This window comes from Erithacus rubecula, assembly GCF_903797595.1.
Source record: "Erithacus rubecula genome assembly, chromosome: 8".
NCBI lineage: Eukaryota > Metazoa > Chordata > Aves > Passeriformes > Muscicapidae > Erithacus > Erithacus rubecula.
In genome coordinates, this window is record NC_136659.1 from 26,150,490 (window position 1) to 26,178,391 (window position 27,902).

Sequence of the window (27,902 nt, forward strand, 5' to 3'; positions counted from 1 at the left end):
GGCTGCTCTGTCTCACTGCCACCTGCCTGCACCAGAACAAGGATAAACAGCATTACCAGGAAGGTTCACATGGCAACACCCATGTTGTTGATGAACCACAGACCATTACTCACAGACCCATCTGGAGCCACAAATCCCCTTCAACTCTTTAAATTAACACCAGAGATTCCTTACAAAGAAATACAAACAGTTTCCTCATATTCATAAAAATATAAATATAAGGGGCACTAAACCTTATAGAACCTTTTGTGTACATCCAACTTTAGCCTCTACCACCAAATGTGAACACAAATTAACTAAAAATGAATTACAGCTGCTTTGATTCTCAGTCAAGGTTACTTCAATTCCAAAGGACTGCTTATATTGCAGTTTTACACAGATTAGCCAATTCACTTGAAAAAACAGCCTTAGGTTTAAAGGTGACAAAGCAGTTGGGCAGCTGATATAGATGGAACACATAATTATTGAGGTCAGAAAGCCAGCTCAGCCCCCACCACTCAGCTTCTCCACATGAACACTTCATTCAAGATCTGAGACCTGCTTCGTGTCTGTCCCTCTCCAACAGCCCAAGGCACACACCCACTCTCCACCAGATTAGGGACATTTCCTACACAATTTTCCCTTGGCAAAAAGTCAGGCAGGTGCTTTAATCCATCCCTGCTCAGGAGAGCATGTGGGGACATCTAGTAACAAATACAGGCTCCTAGCTAGACACTAATGAGTGAAATTCAATACAGGCTGAGCTTTCTGAAAGCAAAAACATTACTTGATAACACCACAGGCATATTCTAGGGGAAGCAAAAGAACAGGATGAAAAGCCTGGTTTTTTCTCAGCTCAACCACCTTCAGTTTTCTCTGCCCTAAGTGGCACTGGCTTATCAGTAGCTGGACACAGGAGAACTATCACAGATCATCTACAAACCTACACACCCCATTTTTCATACACAGCAGTGCACGTGATGCCATAGTCCAATCACAACTCAACACTGCAGGTACACAAAGCATCCAGAAAGTTAAAAAAGGTGGACAAGGACATCTCTCCTCTTAATTTTGATGTTCAAGATGTCTTGGAATATGGGAAAGAGCCAGGGGAAAAAACAACTCTGAAGGGAAGGGGTAAAATAATAAAAGCGATGATAAGGAAAGGGGTAACAAGTACAAGGCTTGAAAAGTGAACAAGGTGAAAATGAACACAAGAACTTGGATAAATTTCAGGTCACACAGCTAAAGAGAATACAAGCCACAATTAGGATGTGGGCTGTCTCTTTAACACAGTGCCTGAGGGCAGCCATGGAGACCATGCTCTCTCCCTATTGACACGAGTCTTGCTCTGACACATGTAATTCAAAAATAATTTGAACAGAGCTCAGGGAACAATCATGAGAATGATTAAAGGATTAGAAAATATGTTTTTAATTCAATTAAATGAAAATTTTCTGCAAGAGATTGTTTAGTCTAGCCAGATTCCTAATAAGTTGCTTGATTATATTCTGTGTTAACACAGCTACTGAAGATTAATTAACACAGTTTTCCAACGTGATTTATTGATATTGTTTCTCACCTAACAGAAAAATATACAAAAAAGCAACTGGCTAGAGGTTAAAAACAAATTAAATTCTGGTTTGCCCTTTTTTCCCCTCTCTTCCCCCTTCTCATTTTGCAATAATCACAGGGCTGACCCTCTGTGAGGTTAGGAGGTGCATCACCCAGCAAATTCTACCACCAGTAGTTCTTAAAAAAGCAACTTTTTTTTCCCCAAAAGACACAGTCTAGTTCAAACAGGAATTATTTCAAAAGCACTATTTGGTGTGAGTTGTAGCAAGGTCACAGCAGAACAAAATAGGCTTTAAAATGTGTAATCTCTGAAGCCTCTAGGACAAGGTTTAAGTGATTCAAAAAGAATAGCATAGCCGTTCAATCCAAAAACTTCTAAGTAAAACTTGTCCAGTTGCACTTATTTCAAAAGCTCCTATATAAATATCTAGCAAACTATTAATTGACATATGTGTAATAACAGCCAGGAGACAGTCATACTCAAAACAAAAGATTATTTTACTAGTTCATAACCTCTTTCATCAGGTAATATAAATTCTCCATCAGCTGCATCTCAGGCTATCTAGATGCAGCCTTAGTTAACTCACTTCCTCTTCTACATGCATTTTTAAAGCCTCAGCCCTCTGAAAGGAGAAGAGGGTGTGGTTTGCTATTTCATAAATAAATCAAAACTTTAAAAAAATCCAGATATTAAAAGCACTGTACTCCTGTAATCTGTTTAGTTGCTAAAATGCTATCATTGCTTTCTAAAACAGGCTTTTCTGAGCATTAGCAAAAATACAACACTCCAAAAATCAAACCAGCCCACCCACAGCTCTAGGGATGACTGGGTTACAATTGCATCTTCCTGTTCATTAAGTCAGCAAATTAAGCACTACGTATTTATTGAATCAGAATATCCCTTCAATAACTCAACAGCAGTTTCTCATCTGAGCAGTGCAGAATGACAGCACCACATCCAGAACTGCACATCCAGTCTACCAGCAGCACGTGTGCTGAACAGAAAGAGAAACAAAGAACAGAAAGGAACCTGCACACAGGAGTACAGAAAAGAACAGAAAACCAAGGTACTACACATTATTGTTAAAAAACCCTTTTTTTCTTGCCACCCATTGATTCCTGCTCATAACAATCATTTGAACTGGGATCATATTTTTCAGCGTATCTGCAAATGGCAAATTCAGCATGGGTGTAACTCTCAGGACACCAGCTGAGGTGCACTGAAACAAAATCAGTGCCCCATTCTAACACTAAATAACCACTGACATTCTCCCATCACAGGACACCCCCAGAGCTTGTTTATAAGGACCTTACAGTACTCTCTATCAAAGACATGCCCTTATAAAAGAGGCCTTTGTCTTCTCTCCACTCTGCTGTCTCAGAGAGAAGACAATCTGCTTTACATTTTCCAATTCCTTTACATTATTTAAGAAGAAGAGAAAATTGCTTACAAGTACATATCCTTCTGCAAATAAGCTTCCTCAACATTCCTTCATATTTTCCATAGCGTGCCCAGATGTAAGAGTGCTTCACGGAGCGCCGCTGCTTTCAGTCAGAACATCATCAATCACTGCCCCTCCGATTCATTAGGCATGCTGTCTTCACACGTGGAATTAAACAGCCACAGCCTCTGGCCTCTCTCTACAGCTGCAGATCCCACGGTTCTTATCACCCATTCCAGCCCAGGAAACTTTGGCCATTCCAGGGAGGGAATTCCCAGTGAGCGAGGGGAAGGCAGGACGAATGATCGGGACGCGATGAGCTGAGTCTGCCCGGCTCGGCTGCCTTGCACCAGGAACCAGCCTGGCTTTATCCCCCGGGAAGCGCTAACAGGAGCATCTCAACAGCTGTCAGCAGTTGTCCATGACGAATAAATTTAGTCATTATTCATTTTAAAACGTAACCCCTTCAGGTCTGGGCAAGGTGAAAAGTGGTGAAAAGAGGCTGCACTACTATTCAGGAACCATGGTAAACAAGGGCCAGCGCTTCCCTTGCCTGCACCACCAGCCTGGGACCTCTTAAAGCAGAGTCTCAAATGTCAAATGTTCTTTTCAATGAAAAAATATGCTTTCTGGCTTTTAAAAACTTTAGGATGTCAGATACAAATCTTTTAGTTATTTATTTGTAAGCTACTCTCTAGTGATGACAGACTGGGAAGAGAGCTTTCCATCATATGTGCTCCTAACAAAGACGCCCCACTATGGTCTTCAGATTTGACTCTGCAAAGGACTAAACCTGTCCTGGGCCCACTGTGCCCCCTTACCATCTGTCCCATTTCCAAGCATCAGGGCAGCTGAAAGTGGCAAGATGGGTACCTCTTGCATGAATCACCTGCATCACTCTCAGAAGAATCCCCCTTTTGGATGCAGATAAAAGTGGATGACACCAGAGGAACCTGCCTCCACACCATTCCTATGGCATGCTCCACCAGGAAGAGACAGGTAGCTGCTAAAGCTGACATTGCAGCATTTCCAAATTCCATGCTCAACCCCTACTAGGCGGGCAAATCCCAGCTCCCTGGAGATCTGAGAACCCTTTACCAGCCAAGGACACAAACCAGAAATACTACTGATGCCAAAGGAAACAGAGTATATTCCTCTCTACTCCTTTCTGCCAGGCACAAGTCCATGAGCACTGGACCATATTTTTGAGACAGAGACCCCTTTGACATCTCAGCTCATGCCTCCCCCCAGGGCAGCATCTGGCAGCCCCATCTCCAGCTGTGACCTCTGTTGTCACCCTCTGTTGGGTGTCCAAGGGAGACAGCTTCAGCTGAGGTTAGATGCCTCTTCCCATCAGCACACACAAAACCCATGCAGGGCTTGGCTGCAAGCCTGTTCAACTCCAACACAGGTATTGTAGAGTTTCTCCAGGAAAATGAGGCTATAAACCCATCAAAGATAAAGAAGCATGTATGTGCTCCTCAGCAGGATTAAGTGTTTAAAAACAAAGGAGTCACAGCTACAAGCAGAAGTACATGAGCACAGCACACCATTAAGGTTTCCTGCTTGGCCCAGTGTCCCAGCTGCTCTCCCTGACCCCAGACACAGCTCCTCTTTCCCACCCTCCACACCAGGCAGTGTTTTGAGCCTTTAAATGCCACTGGGCTCAGTGATCCTGGTCAGCACCCCCAACACCACCTGCCCCTCTCTCTCCCATCATATCCAGTTATCCCAGTCAGCCCAGCTCCAGTCCCAGCCCAGCCCTGCTGCTGCAGTCTGGCACTATGAGCTGAACCACCTCATCATCCTTCACAACTGGCTTTGAAGTAGAACCCAAAAACCTGACCTCAGCATGAACTGCTCCAAGGGCTGAACAATGACAGGGACATACCTATCCTCCAGCACCCTAGCTTTTTTTTTTTTTTTTTTTTTCCTCTTATCTCAAATATATGACCCTGTTTAAACTAGAATCTGCATCATTCTGGTTGGCTGTATTTCTGCATAAGGCATCAACAATGCAAATCTAGTCAATGTATTTGTGGCCATAATAAACACAATAAATAACATGATTGCCATCAGTCACAGGTAAGGTGATGCTTAGAGACCCAGGCCAAGAATGTCAGCCCAGGTAGATGCAAAATGCTTTTTGCTTTAATAATTCTTATAACACCACATGCTTTTCTTTAATCTCAAATGCTTCAGTTTTCCCTCTTTAGCAAGGAAAGGAGGCACTCATCATCTTGGCTGCCCTCTCCTTCTGTCTAATCACAAGCTAATGAACCTAACAAGTCTTCAACTTTCCCATTCCAAAGGAAAAGAAGAATCCTCAAAGAAGCACTTGGAATTGTCTTCTGCTCCAAGTACATTGTATTTACAAAGGCTGTTGTTCTAATGCACATACTGCTTACAGCCAAGAACCTAACTACAGCAATTTCAGAGTATTCATGCCTGCCATCCCCCTGTGAGCAGAAGAACATTTAGGTAGCAGAAATCATTAAAAAGCACATTTCTGCTAGTGAAGAAACCTATATTTATTAAACCCATACCAATACAATAAAATTAACTTTACCAAAGTGGTGTGAGGAAATGGTTGTACACTTTGACCTGACCACATCCAACACCAGACTAGGCATATACAATAAGCACATGGAAAGTAAAATTCAACTTCAATCTGCAAATAGCCCAGGCAACATTCAAATTCAACTTCAATCTGCAAATAGCCCAGGCAACTTACCAGGACTGGCCTGGTAAGCCAAACAAAATCATCCTGCAGAAGATTGATCTGAAATCACATTACTCATGATGATTTGAGTTACTTTTCTGAGGGACATTAAAATTTTCAGTCCTGAAATTAAATTACTGCAATTTAAGATGTGACCATGACGGATGGCTGTGGGGATGACTGAGAACAGAAGCTTTAAAGGCTTGAAAACAACAGAGAGATAAAAAGGATTTAATGAGCCTGTTTACTTCAAAACAACTTTTTAAACCATAATGTTGATAGTATTAATGTCATCAAGTCAACAAGTCACAGCATGCCCCCTCTAATAGCATCTATGAGCATTAGCACAACTAAACACAGAAAAAAAAAATTTTAGAAACTTCTGTTTATGAAACCAACACACCTGAAAATGGGAGTTTTTAGGAGTTAGTGAAACTGTCACTTAGACAATTTTCAGCCATATTAAAGTTTCCATTAGCTTTAAGTAGATTTAGAAAAGAGGTGGTACAAATCTTACATTCCTACAAGCTTTATTGAATTAAGTATCAATAGGGGACAACATAATAACTATGATACTGAGTGAAAGAGCACTGGCTCTAACAGCCAGAATAATACACAAAACCATTGAAAACTGAAATAAAATCATTAAGAGCTAGGATTTATTTATAAGTTTCACCAATTACTTTACAATGGTTCATAGAGACACCTAAACAAGAATCAAACACCCGTGTGCAAGGAAGCTGCACAGACCCAGCCTTTACCCCTGATTTTTAAAAAATTAAATAATTGAGAGACAGACACAGACATGTACAGAAGGCAAAATCAAAGTGGAGAAGAGACAGAGATAAGGATTTACTTTCCTGAAAGCAATCCTTGGAAATACAATATTCCCACAGTGCTTTTTCCAGCCAGCTACACAGCCTTTCCCCAGACCTCAAGAGCACCAGGAAATCCACAGTGAATACCTTGGAAAACCACACCCACCCAGAAGCCCACGCATTTACATAAAGTTTCAATTTAAAGAGCAAAAGCAGCTTTTCCCTGCCCTGCACTTACCCCTGTGGCTGCCCAGAGGTTCCTCATTATGCCTTGTGGGACACCCACCCTCCATTCACTGCCAGGCTGTCCATACATCTCCCCAGCTATTTCAGAGCCTGGAACACACTCCACACCAGGGTGATGCTTCTGTGTTTCACTGCTGTGGCTTTCCCTGCTGACTGTGCTTGGGGGAGCTGCCCCAGTTTTGTTCTGGACCCTTGAAAATACAGTGCACTCCTTATTACTCCCTCCTCACTGCACTCTCATTAGCATAATCTTCAGAGATAAAAGACACAAAGTGGGTCCCTGAGCCCTAGAGATACCAATCAATGAGAAAGGCTGTTGATGCAGGATGGCTTAGGCAGATCTTCTGGAGTCAGAAAACACCTTTTGACAGAATTGTGGGAATTAGCCCTGTCACACCATTCTGTCATTCCCAAACTGCAGATAAAGCACACTATTTCCCACTTTAATATTAATCCTCTGTGCTGCACTGCAGTGGCAACGTTAAGATTATGCCTCAGCCTTACTGAAGTTTAATTATTTATGCAAATAATTATATAAAAGAAAGTGAATTCTGCCTTCGTTCACAAGACAGAAAAATTCCATTCTGCAGAGACACAGGAACTCCCTTAGGTGCACTTCCACATGCACACATAGCAGGATGTGTCAGGTTAAAGAGCAATCAATGAACCTTTTCCCTCCTTGCCTTCACCTCCATCTCAGCATTTGCTGGAAAACTTATGGCAACAGCCTGGACTCCCGGTGGTCACAGCAAGCAAACATCAGGATTCAGGCAGCAGACAAAGTGGGCATCAGCATCACCAGCTGCTGGTCATCCACACTACACCCAGCACCCCAGGCAGCAGCCTCCTCTGCCAGATCTCTGCTCAGCTTTGCACAGTATTCACATTCAAAATTATATAAATGTGACTAAAAGGCAGAACCATTCAACACAACCAAAAAATATCTGTTGCTATTTTAACATGTGAGTAAACTGAAAAAGAGCTGAGGGACATTCTCAAGGGTGTGAAAACTTCAGAGCATTGACAGAGTCCAGATTAAGCTCCACTCCTGAACAGTTTTTTGTAATGATCCCTTTCTCTTCCTCCTACTAAAGATAAAGTACTGTCACAAATGTTTTCTTATTTTTCCAATATTATCTTCAAAACTGCTCTATGCATACTCAAAAAAGGACATTTGCAAATGGCTTGGGAAAAGCAGAAATCAAATCACAACATGTTAGGAAAAAATATTTTAATTTAGTTGTCCTTGACAACTGCTTGAAGCTTAGCCACACCTGAAATTGAGTTCTCTGCTACAGGAAAACAGCAACCAAGATTAAACCAAGCTCCCAGGGAGACACCTGCTGGCAGCAGCCTGGGTCTGATTTACCAAAACCTGAAGGAATAAGGAGACACCTGTGGGATTGACAGGTGATATTCTGTCTTACCTGGACTACCTATGTCCTATGTAACTTCATTAGCAGGCATACCAACAATCTGAATCCTTGACACAGACTGCATTTTTCACCAGCAAAGGGCAGGAGCCCTATGTGCAGACAGGGCAGGTGAATCCAGCCCCACAAGCAGGTCCAGATTTCCAGCTATTTGCACCATCTGCTGCCATGACATCATAGGGTGAGGCACTTCTCCAGCCTGCACTCCCCAGTTGGCATTCCCTGCACAGATCCTTCTGCCTCCTCAGGCAATTATGACCAGTGCAGCTCACCTCGATGACTGCCCCAACACCCATCATTGTCAACACAAAGGAAATGGCAGTTTCTACTGTTATTACTTAACACTTCTTGAAGGGATGCTCATTCTCTACACACACAGCACACCGAGGTGTAAAAGCACTGACAACAAGCACGCAGAGTTGTGTTTGGAAGGAAAGAACATCCTGACATTTTTAGGACAAAGTGCTATTACAAAAAAATGGCAAACACATCTTTTTGCCTCCAATTACACAGAGCATGTTGGGAGGGCAGAAATGCTGCAGATCCCAGTTCCAGACTCCACAGAACATCCTGCAAAGCCTGCTAATGCATGCAAGTCCTGCAGCAGAAAACTTTCTAGAGACATCTACAAGGAGGCAAAAATGCCAAGCTGCACCTTGTTTCCTTTTGGGTAAAGTCTCAGAGGATGCTGGGTGAGTGAAGTTAAGGCAGAAAGCTGTGTTGGAGAGACCTGGAGAAGCTGCAGAACCAGCCCTTCCCAGTACCTTCATTTAGGTTTATTTACAGTCATTAACAGGGACATGTTGCCCAGCACCTTATATATGCCCTCCTGTGATATTGTGGGGGATCCTAAACTTTCCAAGCAGCCACCTCTGAGCCAAGAAACAAAATAGGTGCAGTTACCCCAGAACTATAAAGGAAAAAACAAGGCTGTCAGCCTACAGCCTGTACAGCCACAGAAAACAGGAGCATTCTGTGCCAAGGCATTCTGTCTGGCTAAAGGCTAATGCAAGAACACTGCAAAAACTGTACAGTGTTACACACATCATACATCAGTGATTCCCATCTAGAATGCCTGGCTTGATGCATAATTAATAAACTTTAACTAGATGAACATTTATAATACTGTAAAATGCTCAGTGGGCAATAATCATGAGATAAGAATGTCTTAAACTTCAATTCAGCACCCTGAGTGCAAGCAGAGCCTTTGAGAAGCTGCATGAGAGCGAACACAGTAAGTGAAATACTAGCATGCCATTTTTCTCAGGACCATTATAGAAAAATCTTAATGTATTTATTATGATTACTCAACACCAGTGACTTCAAAGATAGCACTGAAAACATTTGGGTTTTTTTTTTAATATACAAAAGCAGAAACTAGTAAATAATATGAGAGAAAGGTTTTACTTTTAGTGAAAAATGCTTGCTCAGTAACTTTTAGAATGGGTGTTCACTGGCAATAACTTACAATACTACTCTGCACAGATTTGTGTATGATCTAGATAGAATTAGTTCCACTTCTTTGACACTGTGGAAACAAAGGCTGAGTACACATGAGGAAACTGACTGCAGGTGGTGCAGAAAAGCCAGAATTAGAACACATGCCAGAAGATATATCAGAGTATAGGACTTCCTTTATTTAATCACCATCACATTAGGCTAAATTGTACTTCCAGCTCTAAACATTTGGGATTGAGGTGAATCTAAGAGCATGCAGAACTTTGCAGGACTTTGGTTTTTTAAGTTGCTATTATCTCAGATTTTCTTCTGCATGGTTTCCAGTGAGTATGGAGAGGTTTTAGTACATCAGTTAGTAGCCTATTTGACAGATACATTACAGCATATGGTTTCCACGTGGTTGGATAACCTAAAAAAATCAGATTGATATTTAATATAACTTCAAATAAATATAAACACAGTCTGAATGCCTGATTTAAAAGTGGAAAGCTCCAGTTCCTGAGATACATCAATTTCTTGGGCCTTTTTCATCCATCTTTCAAAGACTCAATTTAAGGAAACCATGGGCTCAAGGGAAAAAAGTCATGGGAGAAAAGCACCAAAACCAAAAATGTGTGACAACTTATAAAATATTAACAGTCAGCAGGGCTTCTGTTCTCCTGAAGCTTGTTTTGTCCATTCCCCAACACCTTTAAAACAAAAAGCAGATCTACACTCCTTCATCCACATTCTTCCCCATAATGAACCATCATTAGGTACAGCAAATAGTGCAGTCATACTCAGAGAGAGAAAAGCAGACAAAAAGGTACAGTCAAGACATTGCTGAAATTTTCCTTCCTTTTGTCATTAATTACTTCAGCCTCCTAAATTAGATATTCATATTTCAGATGCAACATGAAACCCCGAGCAAGCAGAGGAACTTTAATGTGCTACAAAGACGAAAGCATCTCTCCTGAAGTGCTTGCAATATAAATAATGCAGTTACAGCACAGATAAAAATAATTACTATTATTCTTTGTGAAAAATAAGCAGAAATATCCCTCTTCTTTTCTTTTTAAAAGGAAAAAAACACAAGTACTTGTGTCCTAATCACTCTAACATAATCCTGCCCAACCCATTTTTATTTGGCCTCAGTCAGTGCTACTATTCACTCTCTCCCCATGGCTCAGGACACCTTTACAGCCATCCTCAAGTCCCTGCACCTGGTAAAACTTAAGCCTGTTGTCCAGCCATCCAAAACTATCTGCCACAACTGAAATTTGGACTTATAAATTTATTCTGATCACAGCTGATCATTTGACTCCTTTAGTAACCATCCTGTTTCATTCCCACATATTGTGTGCACAGTAAACTTCCACAGCTGATCTGTCCAAGAAAGAATGATGAAATAAATCAGTTTTCCCACATAAAGCCACTTGCTGCATCAAATAACAGCATGTCAGGATCAAATAGGAAATTCAAATTGAAATATGTGTTGTGACAGACCAGTAAAATCTCAATTCATCTGATCTGAACTCTACCAGTTTCCCTGCTCTATCTCTTGTACCACTTGACTCTAACACTGAGACCATCTTATCCACAAAAAGAACTAAACAAAGGGACCAAGGGCAGACTAGTTTTGATCTTAACCTCTTAGTTTTAATTAAGTTCAAAATCTGGTGAATAGCTCTGAATAAACATTTACAAGCAAGCAGATTTCCTCTTGTTCAAGGGCAAAGTCTGTCAAGTGAAAACCAAAGATGAATTTGCCTCAGGACTCAGACATGCAATGAAATTATTGCTGCTTAACAAGTTATAAGACACCAGCTGAGCCAAAGTAACAGCCCTTGAGATGCTATTAAACTATGGCAAGTATAAGGTAATATAATTTAACCTAGCCCTAAAGAAAGAAAATTAAGCCAAGCAGAATCATTCACATTTACTACAAAGAATACAAACACTAACCACAGCCCAGCTAAACATCTTACTCTGGATCTATTCATTAAAGACTTCACATAACAAATGCTGACCTAAATGGAACTGGTGACATTAAAAAACAAAGACATTCATATGCAAAAGTTGGGAACACTGATTGCAGAAAAAGCCTGGCACAGTCCTTTTCACCACTACTGGAGAAAAAAAGAAGTCAAAATTCACTCATCTTTCCTTAGCACTGACATCTTGTCATAGGTGATTCTGACAGCTTAGAGAAGCTGATGTGGAACAAGATTTAGACAAGGTGATGAGCACTGCTGATGTAAGCTCCTCCTCACTCAGAAAATTTACAGAAATCATTATCATCACAGGATGCTGAAATCCAACTGATTTCCATCTATATAGATCTCTGGCTTCCGACAGGCATTCTTGTTGCCCCCATGCAAGACTTAAAGAAGTAACAAGTCAAAACTAAAAAGAAAACAACACTTTACTAATACAAGGAACCATTTCCTGAGCAGCTTGAGATCTCTCTCTCCCCCAAGGCAAGTCTGGCTGGGAGAGCGACTTTGTACATCTGTGACCCTGAAATATCACTGCAATGATAATTCAAAAGGACAAACTAGACAGCAGCTTCTTCCCCCTTGCACTGATTTGTCTATGCTGTAGAGAGCTATGTCCCTTCATATGTGACACTTGCACTTCACTCCTAAACAGCAAGCTGTAAAGTGTAGTCCTTGTGAAGGCTCAGCTCCTAGAAGCTTTTCAGCAGGCTGCTCATGATATCAACATAGAACTCACCAGGAGAACCAGACTCTACTACACCATGTTTCTGCTTTGTTAAATTGCAAAGATGAGCATAAATATACATGTTGAGATGAACAGCTCCTACTCTTATTTCAGTTCTAGGATATAGAGTTCACTCTAAAGCTTAAACTCAATAACCTTAAAATTTATGAGAATTTTCACTACTTGCCTGAATCCCAGATCACCCAATAGAAACAAAATCTAGGTAACCAGAGCTTAGTATCATACTTGATGTACACTCACCAAGTTAAAGCTTGGGGAAATTGATATAGGCTCTGGAAAGTACAGAGGAGAGGTAGAGATTAAATTTCTACAACACACAGGGAAAGACAGATAGTGAGTAGAGAAGGGAATAGAGAAATTCTTGTGAAACACATATAAAAGGAATTCACATACTGTATGCTTTGTGAGCCATCCCAGGAACCAGTGCATATGCATCTTCTTACTTGTCAGATCAACTCATATCATGCTTAAAAAGCAAGAGTCACATATTCCTTTCAGTCCAGCAATTCAGTTAAATGCTTCCTAGTGACTGAAGTCATGATTCCTTATTCCCCATTACTATTAAGTCACTCCCCATAGTTTGATGTCAAAATAAAATATTACTAAGACAGTATCAACCCAAGAGATAATTTAATGTCTAATATTCCCACTAACAATTGTTTCTTGGGTGGCATTTTGTAAGCTGCTAGACACAAGTTAAAAGCCTACCATAACTATCTAGGGTGATTCAAGGATGACCAATTTGGACCTTCCTCCTGTTGAATCATGTTATGGCATGTACTGTAATGTACAAAGACTTTTAGGTTTGCCTGCTCTCTGGCACCTACAGGACAGAAACCTTTGGATTCAGAGGGTGTGGGAGAATGGACAGAGAAATAGAGATTAACTGGATCCATATCATTGTAATATCCTACCAGTTAGGAATAGAAGAGAACACATGGGCAACAAACTGCAAAACCAAATAGCACAACATTTGAGTAAAACTTAATCAGGAGTCGCAACAGAAATAGATTGCTTTAATCCTAAAGAGGCTTCTTTCAAGGTTATTCAACAAAATAAAACAGGGATGAAGTCTGAGACATTCCTGTTTTGGAAACTCTGCAACAGGTTCCCAGGTGAGATAATGGTCAAGTATTTACTGGGCCTTTTACAGTGCAGTAGCACTGATGAAATCTTTCCCTGAACCTAGATTTACCATAAGTGATGACTGGGAAGAAGGAAGTGATGACTGGGAAGAAAAAATTAATTTTCAAAGTTTGCTCTGAAGATACTGATCCCAGAGGTAAGTATCTGTAGCCATCAAGCCACAGACTGGCAAGAGAAGGAAAGCTCTTTGAAGCACCTTTGAAATCAGAGTATGATGCATCCTCACATTTGCATGATTTCTTACATCCCCATTTTATTATGTCTTTATTTTTAGATCACACCTTGTTGTCATCTTCCACTCACTTCACATTCTTGTACAGGGGAAAAGGCATGACTGAGAGAGGGTGCAGAAGAGCACCACTTCTCTTTCATAAGAGGCAAAATGGATGATTTTCCTTTGTAAGAGTGAACTCATCCAGTCAACTCCCTCCTGCCAGTCATCACTCAAGTTAGAATGCTCTGTGATGCATCTGTGTACTGTGTGACCAAAAAAAAGTCCAAGTTCAAGGTTATTAAAGGTACTTTGCCTCTCATGAGCTGTAAGGTGTCCAGACACACCTAGAATTTACATTCCAGAGCTGGAACAAAAGAAAATAATACAATTCAAAGAATTTAAATGTTTTAAACACATTTCATTTCAGACACAGGAATTGACAGAATTTTAAAAATGGGGCTAAGTTGTTAAAAATGAAATGTGCATTACAGAGTAAAATCTAACAAGGAAAACAATGGCTCTTCCACATCATTCATTTCACAACAGCTTCCCAATCACATGTGCAGAGCAAAATACACTTGTATTATATGCAAGTAAAATATATTTGGTGGTTTGTATTTATTAATTTTGTAGCAACATCAGGATTCCAGGTGACACCAAGACCTTCTTCTACCAGCTGGCAGAGACACTGAAACCAATCTTCAAATGATAACAACTAGTCAGAGACTTTATCTGAGAGTTTCATTTCTGAACCTTCAAATTTGGGGCTTTCACAGTGACTCACAGGCATGCAAATACATTTGTCCCAAAGCACACTTGAACCACTTGTAAAAACTGTCTGAGAGCTGACTCTCACTATTTCTGTTTATTCATTCATCAAGTAAAAGGATCTTGATGTGCAAGTAAATTCTTTTAGAATTCCAACACTGCTCAAGATCAACAGTCAGATTCCAGACTCCCATGCATTTGCTTTACATTTTCACAAACCAGAAGCAGGAGTGACCATGTGTTATGCTCCATGTAACAAAGTGCTAGTACTCACTTTGACAGGCAGGATTACTATCTGCTGACACACTGAAAAATGCTCACAAACTCCATGACTTAAACACCAGCAGGTATGGAAGTGGTTAAAGCACAGAGGAGGTGTGAAAGCAGGGACAGATATGAGCACCAAATTAGCAAGTTTTTATTATTAGCAGGTGTTTCCAGCCATTGCTTAGACTATCTGAAGAACCAGTTTGAAGATGAAAAAAATTTGCACAAACAGCTGACTGTAACACAAAGAAAACAAAGAAGTGTATCAGCAGTTGCACGTCAGAAAATGTCAAGCAGACCAAGAAGAAAAAGCCATATCTTTCTCCACCCAATTCAGTAATTTTTAGCAGACAATATAGACTGCTGCTTTGTTGCTTAACACAAATAACAGGGAATGCTCACAGGGCACTGCCATCTGTCAGCAGCTGCTACTGAAAACAAAGCACAGGGGGCAAGTGAGCAGTTTGCAGCACCCTGCCTCCAGATGCAACCAAAACTCAGAAGAAATAGGAATAAAGTGTAAGGGGAAAATTATGTCTTACCAAATCCCTAAACCCAAATTCTATGCTCAAATGTACGTAAACCTTCAGCATTCCTGGAGAAGTCAAGTACCAGTCACAGCATGACCACTTAATTCCTTTCACAAGCAGGAGTGCTGAAGGTCCTGAACACTTGCAGGTACTACAAAAGTAAGACACTTCTGTCTAGGCATGATTAGTCTTCATATATGGCTAACTGCTTTAGGAGGTATCAGCTTATTCAGAGAGAAAAAATATTTGAGGCCTCCCAAAACATGAGGGCAGGATCAGCCTAGTTCATCTGAAGCTACCACTGTTAACCAGCTTGAGCCACCTGAATTGCTCACCTCCATTACAGATCACTTACCTTAATTTTAAGTAGCAAGAATCGTTATTTTGTCCAGACTGGAATTGAATGGCTCAGTTATACAACAGCTCTTTGGTAGCCTGCAGCAATCAGTGACCAGCAGCACCCTGGTTCATTGGATAAATATAGTGCACATGCCATCAGCTCCCTAGATGTTGTCAAATACTGAATCCATGCTTGGAAACCACAAGCCAGCCAGGGAAGCAAGATTTGAACCATTAGTCTGCATTAACCAGCACCCAGGGGCTGTTCAGTCCAGCCAAACTATGTTGAGCTAAAAAGATGAAATGACACTCACACTACCCCTCTGTTGAGAGTCTTTTGGCATGATTTAGTGTGAAGAGTGTGGCAGGGGATAAGAACAACTTTGCCACCTGACACTACAGAGAGAAGAACCCTGACATCTCTTATGGAATGAACACGTGTCCTACATGAACTCCTCTCCACTCATGATCCATGTCCTATTCTCATTTAGGCTCAACAGGTAACAAGCATGGCTTCCTGACAACAAATGACTGAAAGATCAACAAGCATCTTGCTAGAATTAAAAAATCCATAAATTAATATACCACACACTAAGATGGCAGCAAATCTTAGGAATTTCAACTTTCTAAATGAAAATTTCAAACTCAAAGCAACGACAACAAATCAGCCTTAGGCCTGTCCAAGTCCCACTCCTGCAAACACACCACCAGGCTGGCAAATCATCTGGTTCTCTTTAGCAACCATCTGTGCTTGCCTTCACTTAAAGGAGAATCAGCAAACAGAGGAACTGGCACATGTGAAGCACAGCACATAACAGACATCTATAGATTCACTTCTAGTTTTGCTTAGAGATTGAAAGCAAGTAAGATCAGGGTTTTTTAACTGGGAAGAATTTCAATAAAACCTTTACATAAGGATGACCATAAGAAGTCAGTGCTTCAATTAGCATAAACTCAAACTGTTTGTCTTGCCTCTTTACCTGTGCAAACCCCCAAGGGTCCCCACTACACATTCCCTCCTCTTTACAACCTGCAGACTGAATTGATGAAGTATTTGCTAAAAAGTAGAATGGAGAAGATGGGCTGGAGAACTTCCAGTCCCTCTTTTTTTATTGTCATTTTGTGTTTAGTTCTTAAGTATATGAAACAGGGTCATTCTAATTCATCTGGAAAGCCTCTATCACTGACACAAAGAACCACTGATAATTCCTGCCTGGAATAGGGATATTCCAGGTTTTTTTATTTTCAAATAGGATTTGTTAAAGTGATTTGGATTAGTCATCTAGATTACATTTAAACTAGGCTTACTTAACTTCCTTTTCCAAATATTACAACGAAAGAAGGTAAAAAACCTTACTGAGATGAAGAAAATGAATTAAAAAATCCTGAGTTACAAGAAATATTTAGGCTGTCTACACAGGGAAGAAGAACACGGAGCTCTGTCTGCAAAATAAAGCTTACCATTACAAGTAAAGTTCCAGAAAACTCCTAATAATAATATTTTGAAGAATGGCATGAAGATTAAATTGAACAAAATATAGCTCACCTAATCTGTCAGAAACCTCTTCTTACAAAACATACTACTTAGAAAAGATAAACAATTAGAATATATCAATATTTAAACATCAAGCTTTAAATTCCTAATATTAAAATCATAGCGCAATCTGCATCTTAATGCTTCACTGAAAATGCCCATATGCAACCTGACAGTCACACTGATGACAGACCAATAAAACTAAAGTGAAGCATTATCACCCATTCTAGCATAACACCAAATCAGCAGAGGATGTGCATTAAATGATACAGGCTGCCATTTATAGAAGTGCCTCTGTGGTGGCTTGCAGCCTTTTCATGCTGACATCAGGTTGTGTTGTTAGCTGAGGTCACATTCTCTTGTGCCTTTAGCCCTGTTACCACTCTTGATAAACTGAAGAGCTGAAAAACAATCTCAAATGACACTGGCAAACCTTGCCTACAGCTTACTGACACACACAGCTAGAAAGTACTGAGTAAAATGACACTGAATCAATTTGAAGATCTTCCATAACTACTGCATCCTACAGGACAAAAAATAAAACAATGGCATAATCTAGGTTAAAGGGGATCTCTGAAGGTCTAGTGACCCAATCTCCTTCCAAAAGCAGGGCTGATAAAGTTGTATTGCCCTGAAGGGAACATTCTCCTGCAGCTGATGGAGCACCTGATCTGGTTCATACAAAAAACACAGGACCTGGCACAGGCCATCTCTGTCACAAAGCTCCCAGAGCTCCAGTATTCTGCTACATCTCCCACACTTTCAGGCAGTGTGAACAGAGCTCCTTATAATGTGCTGCTACAAACAAGAAACAGTTAGGACAAAAATAGAGACAAGACTGCTTCAGAACCCATGATAAATAAGCTTCAGAGAGTGCCATCAAGGGAAGCAGCAAGCACAGAGCACAGCGTGCATAGGAAGACCCAATACAGAATCTTTGGAGAAATCCCACTGCAGTGAGACAAAATCCAGTTCACACATCAAAAAGAAAAGAAAGGAAAAAAAAAAAGAAAAGATATCTAAGGAAAGCACTAGAGACAAGTATGGAGCTTCTAAAGGGGGGTGAGCAGAGAATAAGTTTCAGTGTGCTGGTGCATAAATATTTTGCCTGTGGAAACTTGGGATCGAATCTTATTTAAGTCTCCAGTGAAAAGGAGCATGATTGTCCCTTCACATCACAGGAGCTCCATGTGATTAGAGCCCTCTGCAGATTCAGCTCCTGCCCTGCACAGGGCTCAAACAGCAGGAGCATAAATTGGAGTTGAAGGGCAGTGGCAGAGCTGCAGCAGGAAGCGTGCCCAGCCCTGCCTCCAGCACTGCCCCTGATCCCAGCAGGAGCTGGGGGGGTTCTGGGGAAGAAACATAAATGATGGAGAACAGAGTTAGACCCATCCTTCATAAAGCAGCCCTAATTAGAAATGTCAGGTCTTATTATGAGCCAGCACTCCACTGGACCCGAGTCCCATTACTCAGGAGAGATGTATGTGAAAGACATGCATTTGTTAAAGATGTACACACCTTTCCTCTACCCACAGCCAAAGGGAACAGTCTCACTACATGGGGGTGAAGGCAGCACCTATGCTGCCAACTGCATAAACACTAGCAGAAGCACTGCCAACACTCTTTCATACCTAAAGCTTCTATCTCTGGAAGGCTAGGAGCAGTCATGCCTCAAATACCCATGACAAGGCTTTTTATAACATAGTCTACCAGCAATTTACAAAAGGGCCTGTTCACTTCCATTTGAAATAATTAGAAAGAGCCATTACTATCAAAGGGAGCAGATCTGGAGTAAAAAAGCAGTGTAAATTTCTCTCTTCTATGTCTGCATTCAAGCATTCATCTCCAATGAGACAGATAGTTTTCATATTCTTTAGACATCAGCATCTGCATCTGACACCAGAAACATCCATGTCAAGCATCTAAAGGATTTTAGTGTGCTGACAAGCTCTGAGGGAAGGCAGGTTAAGCATGTCACAGGAAAGGGAACAGCTCTGGAAATGTGGTTGCTACAGATTTTGTCATTCTTGAAAAAAAAGCAGTTCAGGTGATACTTAACAGTGAATGAAGGTATTTCTCTCTTCCTCTGTAGTGCATCATTTGTGATAAAATGCACCTGGCTTGACTCTGAAGGCCAACTGCAAAGCAGGAGCCATTACTAGCAGCTTTCCTCATGAAGATTTGTCTGCAGTGAGATCCCTGCAGGCTACACGTGGGGTGTAAACCTAGCCAGGATTATTCAGGGCTGTCTGCAGATTTGGGGCTTCAGGGGAATAAACAAAAAAAGAGACTCAAACTGCTTTGCACAATGCAACAAAAGGATTCTTTTGACAGAGCAGCAGGGCAGAATTAATTCCTTCAGCAGGCAGAAGAAACCCAGTCATTATGCAGTATTTGCTGTCTTAATACTACAAAAATAGGATGCATTTACTTATTATAGCTCAGTTTTGTTCTATTTCACATCACTATATCTGAGCTACAAACAAAATACTTCAACCAGACATAACGGAGGAAGAAGGCAGTGTAATGCCAGACCAGGGCCAAGAACAGACAATGCCTTCCCTGTACTTCCCTCTGGAGTAACAAACCAGCATTTGTCCCCTCCTGCATTTTGAAAAAATCTCCTCTTCATGCCCCTGACTCCCATGGCTGTAACGGCAGGTTTTGTTCTACCACTGCATGTTAAAACTGGATATACCATCTGTATTAGTAAGTATTCCTCAGACATGGGCTCAGCACTCTCACCTCATCCAGCCTAAGGTCAATGATCTGAAAACAAAAACTAACTAGGTACAAGAAGACCTTGAAGCCTCCAAGCATTCGGTCTCACGTTCTTAATAAATCAACCAGATGCTCTTCAGTCTAGACACTTTAATAAAGTCTCACAGTTATGGAAGCTGCAGCTACTGTGGTTAGTTCCAATATACAAAGGATAGGGATATTATTTATTGCTGATAGGAGAAATACATTCCATGTACTTCTGTTGTCCATAAAAGCCTATCCTGTATTTTACCAATTACCACAGAGTGACTGCTGTCCTCAGAGGCTGCTAATTACAGCAGCTAAACTTGGTCCACTTGTTACACCCTCAACCTGAAAATAAATCTCACCAAATAAAGGAGAGCAGCAGCACAGAATTTATCAAAGTGCTCCACAAGAGGTGCAAGAAATTTCATCTCTTTCCCCAAGCAGCCTTTGGCCACCACTGAGGCAGCTGATTAGGGACAGCAACTGAATTCTAACTGGGGCAGTGATTCTATATAAAAACAGCCCAGAGCATTCATTTAAAAGTAGTTATTAGGAGACTACTCTCCAGCCAGCATACAGAAAGGGGAAAGAAAGACACTTACTCCTCCACCACTTTCTTGGAAACAGAACTATTTGTGAGCCTCAGGCAAGGACTTCTAAGTCAAGAACAATTTTGTAATTATTATCATAGGAGCAGAAAGTTTGTGATACCTTCACTTGTGCTTACTGAAGTACTCTACTTTGTACCCCTAACAAGTGTTGAAGTCAGTGTGTATGAAACACAAACACAACCCAAATAAACTTCACTAATGTGCACAGTGCACAACTAAGGGATATTTCTTACTCCCACCAGATTGCCCTTTAGTGTGCCAGTCTTCCCCTACAATATCCAAACAGCTTGTCCTCCCATCTCTCAAGAGAATTGCTGAGAATTAAAAGGCTGACTTACAATCACTGCTATGTTCACAGTGATCAGTGTGTGTGTGCACAGGCATATGCATGAACCATCCCACTGATAAACTTGCCCCTGGAAGATTCTGTGTACCATAAATTACAAAGCTAAGTGATCAAAACTGTAGGATTTAGTTAATCCTTTCATGCAAAAATGTCACTAGAGTTAATGTTGCTTGAATTTTGACCGCAAGCTCTTTCTGACAGAACATCTATAAAGGAGAGACAGCTGGAAAAAACAGCATAGAAGATACTATGAAACTGGTACAGAGATTGTAAAGACAATGACCACTGCAAATTTAAGGCTTTGTTTTAGAGGTGAAACCAACCTGACACCAAAACATGTGAAAGAATTTGAAAGACGAGACCATAGCAGAGGAAACAGCAAACTGCTAAGCATTCCTGAACTGGGATCACCTCCAAAAGATGTACCAGATGTTACTGCAGTTTCCATGGGAGGGAAGGGTGTAGGATTTTTTCATTCTAATTCTTTATGAACACTGGACTATAAATTCACCCTTGCCATGTGTTCTCTGAGGCAACCACCGAGGTTGCTCAGATACACGTAGTACTTCACCAATGGGGAAGAAGAGAACTGGCCCTGAATGAAGAAATTCATCTCCAGATGTGCAGGACATTCATGCACTTAACTTCCATCAGTAATAATGGAATGATGCACATTTATCTTTTACTGATGAAGCCCAAATCAAACAGCAGCATCTCCTTCTTTAACTGCCCACTCCTTCAGCCTGTATTTTATGCATGTCTGTTTACATCAGCATTTGTTCATATAACACCATCAGGCTTAGGGGAAGTGATGAAACCACCAGAGTAACTCTGGTCTTCTTTGCAAGGAAATCCTAGATTGAAGTTCTTTGGATTCAATCCAGAATCCATAATACACTAACAACATACATACTTACTTTTCTTCTGACATTTGCTACTAGTACAGTCCAGACAACCCACAGTGACCTGGAGGTCAGACATTTCCCAACTGATAAGATCAGCTGGACCACTGCCCCAGGCTCTTCATTCCACCAGCTGATCTTTTAAAGCTGAGAAGTTCCCAGCATGATGAAATCATCACGCTTCACTGACAACAAATATGTGCTTGTTTTCTGTAATAAGCAGCAAAGTACATTAATTATTCAACATAATTCCAACTTCAGAAAAATCATGGATTATTCTCAACTCCTCTTTTGACCTGGACAGGAGGAGCCAGAGTGCACAGGGCTCTCAGCTGTAGATGGTGACACTATCCACTGAGAGATGATGCAGTTCATGAGGAGAAGAAGAACCAGCTCAGACAGGTTGTATTCATTTCCTGGCATCAGAAGGCACTTACTGATGGTGAACAATGAATGCTACACACATGCATCCACTGCTTCCTCTGAAAATACATGTAGTAATTGCCTTGGAAAACAATGTCCCAAAAGGATAAAATAAAAATCTGTCCATAGAAATGGCACATACTGTAGCATGCAGTATTCATTCCACAGCATTCAATTTGCCCAGGAGACTTCTACCTTCTGTTACAAAAAAAAAGCTGCCAGTTAACTCACACCTTTAGATAGTAAATATCAATAAAAACCCAAGACACTGAATTACTCAAGACTTCCTAAAATTAGTCTACCACATCCACAGTACAGTTAGGATTTCAAAAAGACAACAGCTATATTGAATTGAGAGAAAAGGGGAAAGAAAAAAAACACAGCTTTTGCAAAGATGGCTAACAGAAATCGTCTCCTCAGAAAGCTCAGACAAAAAGCACAGGCTTTTTACATACCAAAAATAAATACAATATATGCTTCCCTCCTGTAAATTAATTCCTCACAGGTGAATAGATACTGGCTCCTCTGCCTTTCCATTTCATCTAGTCCCAATCCAGCCTCACCAACTACCACAGATACCCTGTTACAAAACTGCAGTTAAAACACAAAAATACAGGCTAGAAAAAGAGTGACGTCTCTATTTGGCACATTCTTGGAATTGTGAATCAATGCTAATTCAAAAGTACTCATAATCAAAATAAATAATCTTCCCAACTGATGCTGCAAAAGGAAACAGTTAGGAAATGGAAGTCTCAATGATCACTCAAAAAACAACACAGACCAGCAGGGTTTCTGAAAATTCATGACCTTCACCTCTCTCAACCTGTTCTGGTCCCTTATATATGCACACATCCTCTTTCTTCACCCCATAAAACAGACCATTTCTATCATTTTATAGTATCTTAAACTGAGCTTGATGACACCAGGCTACAGATGCTTGCAGACTATTTTTTTAAGTTCCACTTTTACTGCACGATTGCTTCACTCTCTTCACACGACAAAAAGAAACATCAGTCAAATACTCAGACATTAACAAACAAACCCATCCCTCCGTGTGGCACATTGATTAGCACCTACCTTTCCCTGTAGTCATGATTCTCTGCAGTGCTGGGGAGCAGCCCCTCGTCTCTCAGTGCATCATTCTCAGCAACTCAAACCCCCAGCAAACTCGCCACCCTCCTACCCACTCTGCTGTGTGACCTAGCAGGCGAGTGCCACCTCTCCTCCAAAATAAAAGCCTGTGCAGCATGCAGCTGAGCTCCATGTGCCCCCCTGTGCCTGCTTGCTCACACCCCTCCCCTTCCACATTTGAGAATTTCAGCAATATGCTTATTTACAAAGCTGACAGGGAGTAGAGTGCCTCTCGTCCATTTCTATCTTCCACAAGGATGTACTGCCAGTTAAGGGTGTTCATTCAAATATCACTCAGACATTACTGCTCTCTCAGCTCCCACACAGGTGAAGAGGTATTTATTTGGTTTTTTCATGCCCTAAAAATGCTGAGTCAATAAAATCAATCTTCTATTTCACTTTGTATTCCAACTTGAGAACTGTATTAATAGAGAGCAAGCCATAATGGAAATTTAATTACACAAGGAGGTATGAAGGCAAAAAAGCACAGTGCAGCATTTACTGGTTCAAAACATTTGTTATCCCAGAGAGTTGTCCCTCCTTCCTGTCTGCAATTCTGCTGCTTGGATGTGTGTTGACAAACAAACAATATTCCACCCTCAGATGCATGGCATCACTTGGCAAATGTGGGTGATTCTCCTTCATATAATAAATATCAAAATAGTTTCCAATGACTCGGCTTTATTACCAGCAAAACATAAGAAGCTAAAATAGCTCCAGTTTTCATCTATTTAACTCCAAGTTCTCCACTTCACAAACAGAATTCATTTAGTAAATAGATATTTGTCTTAATATCCTCCCAAATATAGAAGTAGTGCTACTGAAAAATAGCATTGCTCCCCCTTCATAGGTTTTCAGTACCTGAAATTATCACATCTTTTATTTTAGCACTTGTTTTAATTAACTCGCTCATGCAGTCAGCTACCAAAATTGCATCCACCCCTCATCTTACTCCACGGGGGAGGGAGAGATCTCAGTTCCAGAATTCTGGTTTTAAGATCTCCTGCTTTGATTTCCTTCTAGCCCAAGAGCACTACCACCTCAACAATCCCTTTATCTTGCCCTTCTGAGTCAAAAGTCAACATCAACAAGAAAGTTTAATGCCCTCCTTGAACACAGGAACACCACCACAATAGCCCTTCATGCATAAATATAAATGCATCTCCCAAAAACTGTGTCACTTACATAAAAAACATAAAGGTTCACATCAAAGAATATAATACTAGATATAATACAATGATCAAAAGCATAAAAACCACACAAACATTTTAGGGGCAAATAGCTTTGGTTTGGGTCATTGATTTCTGTATTTTTCAGTAGATAATTTATTTTATTCTTAATCTGTATGGAAACTTGATTATAAACTCTTCTGGAGTCCTAGTGTGATTCAAAGTCAACTCAAATCCGTGGAAAATATATACAGTTTATGTTAAGGTCCTTCCAGATAATACCAATTTCTTGGACTCTCTATATCACATCCAACTACAGATCATCACACAATGCCACTCAAAGACAGCAGCTGACTAGCTGGCAATTACTGGCTCTTTCATGCTGAAAATGTATTTGTCCCAGGGGAATAAGGCATCTGCATAATTAGCAAAAGCAGTTACACAGAAAATAATTAGCTTGCTGAAAGCCCAAAGGGAGAAAAACTATAATTTTTGCTTCAAGAGGCTGACTAATTATATGCCAAATAACAAAACAGAGATGCACTGAGAATCATCGAGAAATCCAGCATGGATTTTAACTTCATATTCTAGCTGTAAGGGCTGCTGGTAGCTTAGCAACAAGCAGCATACTTGGGCATGCCAAAACCTCCTCCAACTTAATGAAACACCTCAGATTACTATGCAAACTTCCCCCACCCCACTATGCATTTGACTCTTGTGTTACTAAATGATAAAAACATAGCTGAGCCAAAAAAACCCCAAACAATTCAAGATAAACTCAAACAAGCACTAATGGACTACAGTACTGAAAGATAAGCAAAAACAAAACATGAATTATTTTCAAAGACTTGAAATTCAGTCTGATTAGAGTTGATTCATTAGATTTCTTCTTTGGGTTAAGAACACATCCTATTATTTTAAGCAACTTTTCTAGTAGTCTGAGATTTCTGTTCATTTGTGTCTTGGGAACCACTAGATATGAAACCTTTAACAAGTTAGAGCAACTCAGTAATATCCAAAGTAATCCTGATATACCTTCCTGCAATTCTTTCCTTTACTTGGATCCTGTGAGCTGGTAGAGTTAACTGGTATCCCAAACAGCAGCCTCAGAGCCAAGAGACCAGTTCCTACTGTGTTCCACCATTCTAGAAGCCACAGCTGCTGTCCCAACTTCCCAGAGCCACTGTGCTCTGCAATAAGAGGTTTGACAACCACTTTGAAGTCTTGTTGTGATTAGCACAACTCTGGCTCTCAGTTATGGGTGGCCTTTCAGCCTGCTCTTGGTTACCCACAAGAGAAGCACATTCACCCAGTCACCAATCCAACCACTCTGCCAGACCCAAAGGGTTAACAAGACTGAGCTATTCCCACTATTTCCTGAGAAAGGCAAATCTTTTGCATGTGCAATATCTATCACCATCCTCCCTGGTGATTCTGACAACTGTTGAAAGTGTCACCTTTGCTCAGAAAGTGGCAGGGACACAAGAAACCTGACAAATTTAGCTTGTCTTTCACAGGGCACAATTAGCTTGTGACTGTGGGTGAAGATAAGCCTCCTTTTGCTGGCTTACACAACCTCAAAAAGATAAACTGGAAGTTGCACAGAGCTGTTGACACGTGAGATAGCACGAGCATGTAACGCTGTATTTGTGCTTGGAGGGCAAGGAAGAAGCAACAAACGAGCCTATGGCACCAAGGGAAACTGAACCCTCCCCTCAAACACACACAAAAGATGTTAATAAGTAATGCTATCATTACTAACTTCACAAATGAGAACTATTTTAATTCTGCAACTATAGACATTTTCATTTCTAGGGAAGATGGAAAGGTTCTTGCAGCATAGGAGATCCAAGGCTTTGGTGTCTTTGACCCTTAACACTCCTTCACCCTCCCTTTTTCCCCAGGCTGCATTTTTGTCTCACTGTTCATACAGCAGATTCTACTGAGGATAAATCCTACCACACACACAGACTCCAGGGACTGCATCCTGCCACAGCACAGGTAAGAACAGTGAGACATCAGAAAATCAGAGTGAAGAAAGAATACAGGAGTACTTGTGTTAGGAAGTACTGAAAGCCTGTCCATGGAGTCAAGGACAGAAGATGGGGATCATAAAATCTCAGGACCTCAATACACTAAAATGGTAAATCATCCACTGAAACAGTGACAAAGGGGTATAAAAGAAAAAATAATTTTTAATGAAGCCTAAAAGTAGAAGATCTGATACACACCAATGCTTTAGATATAGCAATACATCTCAGATCACAAGTTTGCCTCCTAGAAACACCAAAGAACAGCAATCTACATAGGACAATGATGCATCAAATTGCTTTTGCTTTTTTTAAAAGCCCATTCTATTCCACTGCTAGCAAGACAAAAATTCCACCTTAGCCTAGCCAAGTGGAAAGCAAGGAAGTTGAATCAGCAGTAGATCTATTTCAGTTTGAGCAAGGGTTTCAGAGAAATCAACTGGAAGTTGGGAACCTAGACAAGTTTGCTAAGGGATTAAATATTTACTACCCCTCCCACTTGTTAAAAAAAACCAAGGACATTTGTTTCTCAGCTGCACTTTTTTAGCCCTGTAAGCTTCATCCACCTGTACAGACAAAACACTCTCATAATATGCAAAAGTGTAATTTTAACCCATTCCATCACAGAGAAATCTGTGATAGATTTTCATCATTCTCAAACATACAAGACAATACATCACATTTCTGAATAATCCAAACTATAACTTCAAGATTTTCAGACCAGTTGATTTTGTGTCTGCAGGGATGAAGCTTACTGTGTTATAAAATGGTTATGGCAAGAAGAATGGTGCCCAGAAGTGAAAAAGGCATTTTTTTGCTATTGAAAAGAGAAAACACCTCTTTGCTCTCTTGACTTCCAAGAGAGAATGGGAATGACTGGGACATCATCTTCCCTGCTCCTGGCCTTGCAGAGGGTGTGAGCTTGACAGGAACCCACAGTGCTGAACTCAGGTTCTTCATCTGCCCTACTCAACTGTCAGAAGAAAGATCCATTTCCTCACCAAGAATTCTCACAAAGATCTATTGTTAAACAAGGTGTAATACCTATTAAAATTACTTCCTAGCTCATGAGCTTATCTATAAACACAGTAATAAATACTTCTTACTACAGTAAGCACAATACCAGCCTCAGACAAGGCAGACAAAACTAAGGCTCTGATAAAGGTCTTTGGCTATTTGTATCCTAAACATACAAAATAAGCAAACTTAGTGTTCTGGTTTGGGACAGATTTAGGAGGAACTCCAGGACACTTAGAAACTGCAAAATACAAACATGAGCTTTAAACAGAACACTGCTGCATTATTATGTACATTCTCTGTGTCTCTTAGGGAATTACACTGAAAATG

The 27,902-nt window shown here is 40.6% G+C and overlaps 1 protein-coding gene across 15 annotated transcripts in view; it reads right to left on the bottom strand.

Moving 5' to 3' along the window:
• Nucleotides 1-27,902, bottom strand: part of CLASP1 (cytoplasmic linker associated protein 1) — a 166,603-nt gene that overhangs the window by 90,158 nt on the left and 48,543 nt on the right. Inside the window, exon 1 of one of the 15 annotated variants that reach the window (XM_079310493.1) lies at nt 23,303-23,413. The exons of 13 other annotated variants lie outside the window; for them this stretch is intronic. In XM_079310493.1, the coding sequence (XP_079166619.1) occupies nt 23,303-23,318 (16 nt within the window). In that variant the 5' untranslated portion in view covers nt 23,319-23,413. Of the gene's footprint in view, nt 1-23,302; nt 23,414-27,902 lie in introns of those variants that run through there. One more of the 15 variants, XM_079310492.1, reaches the window with a different exon arrangement.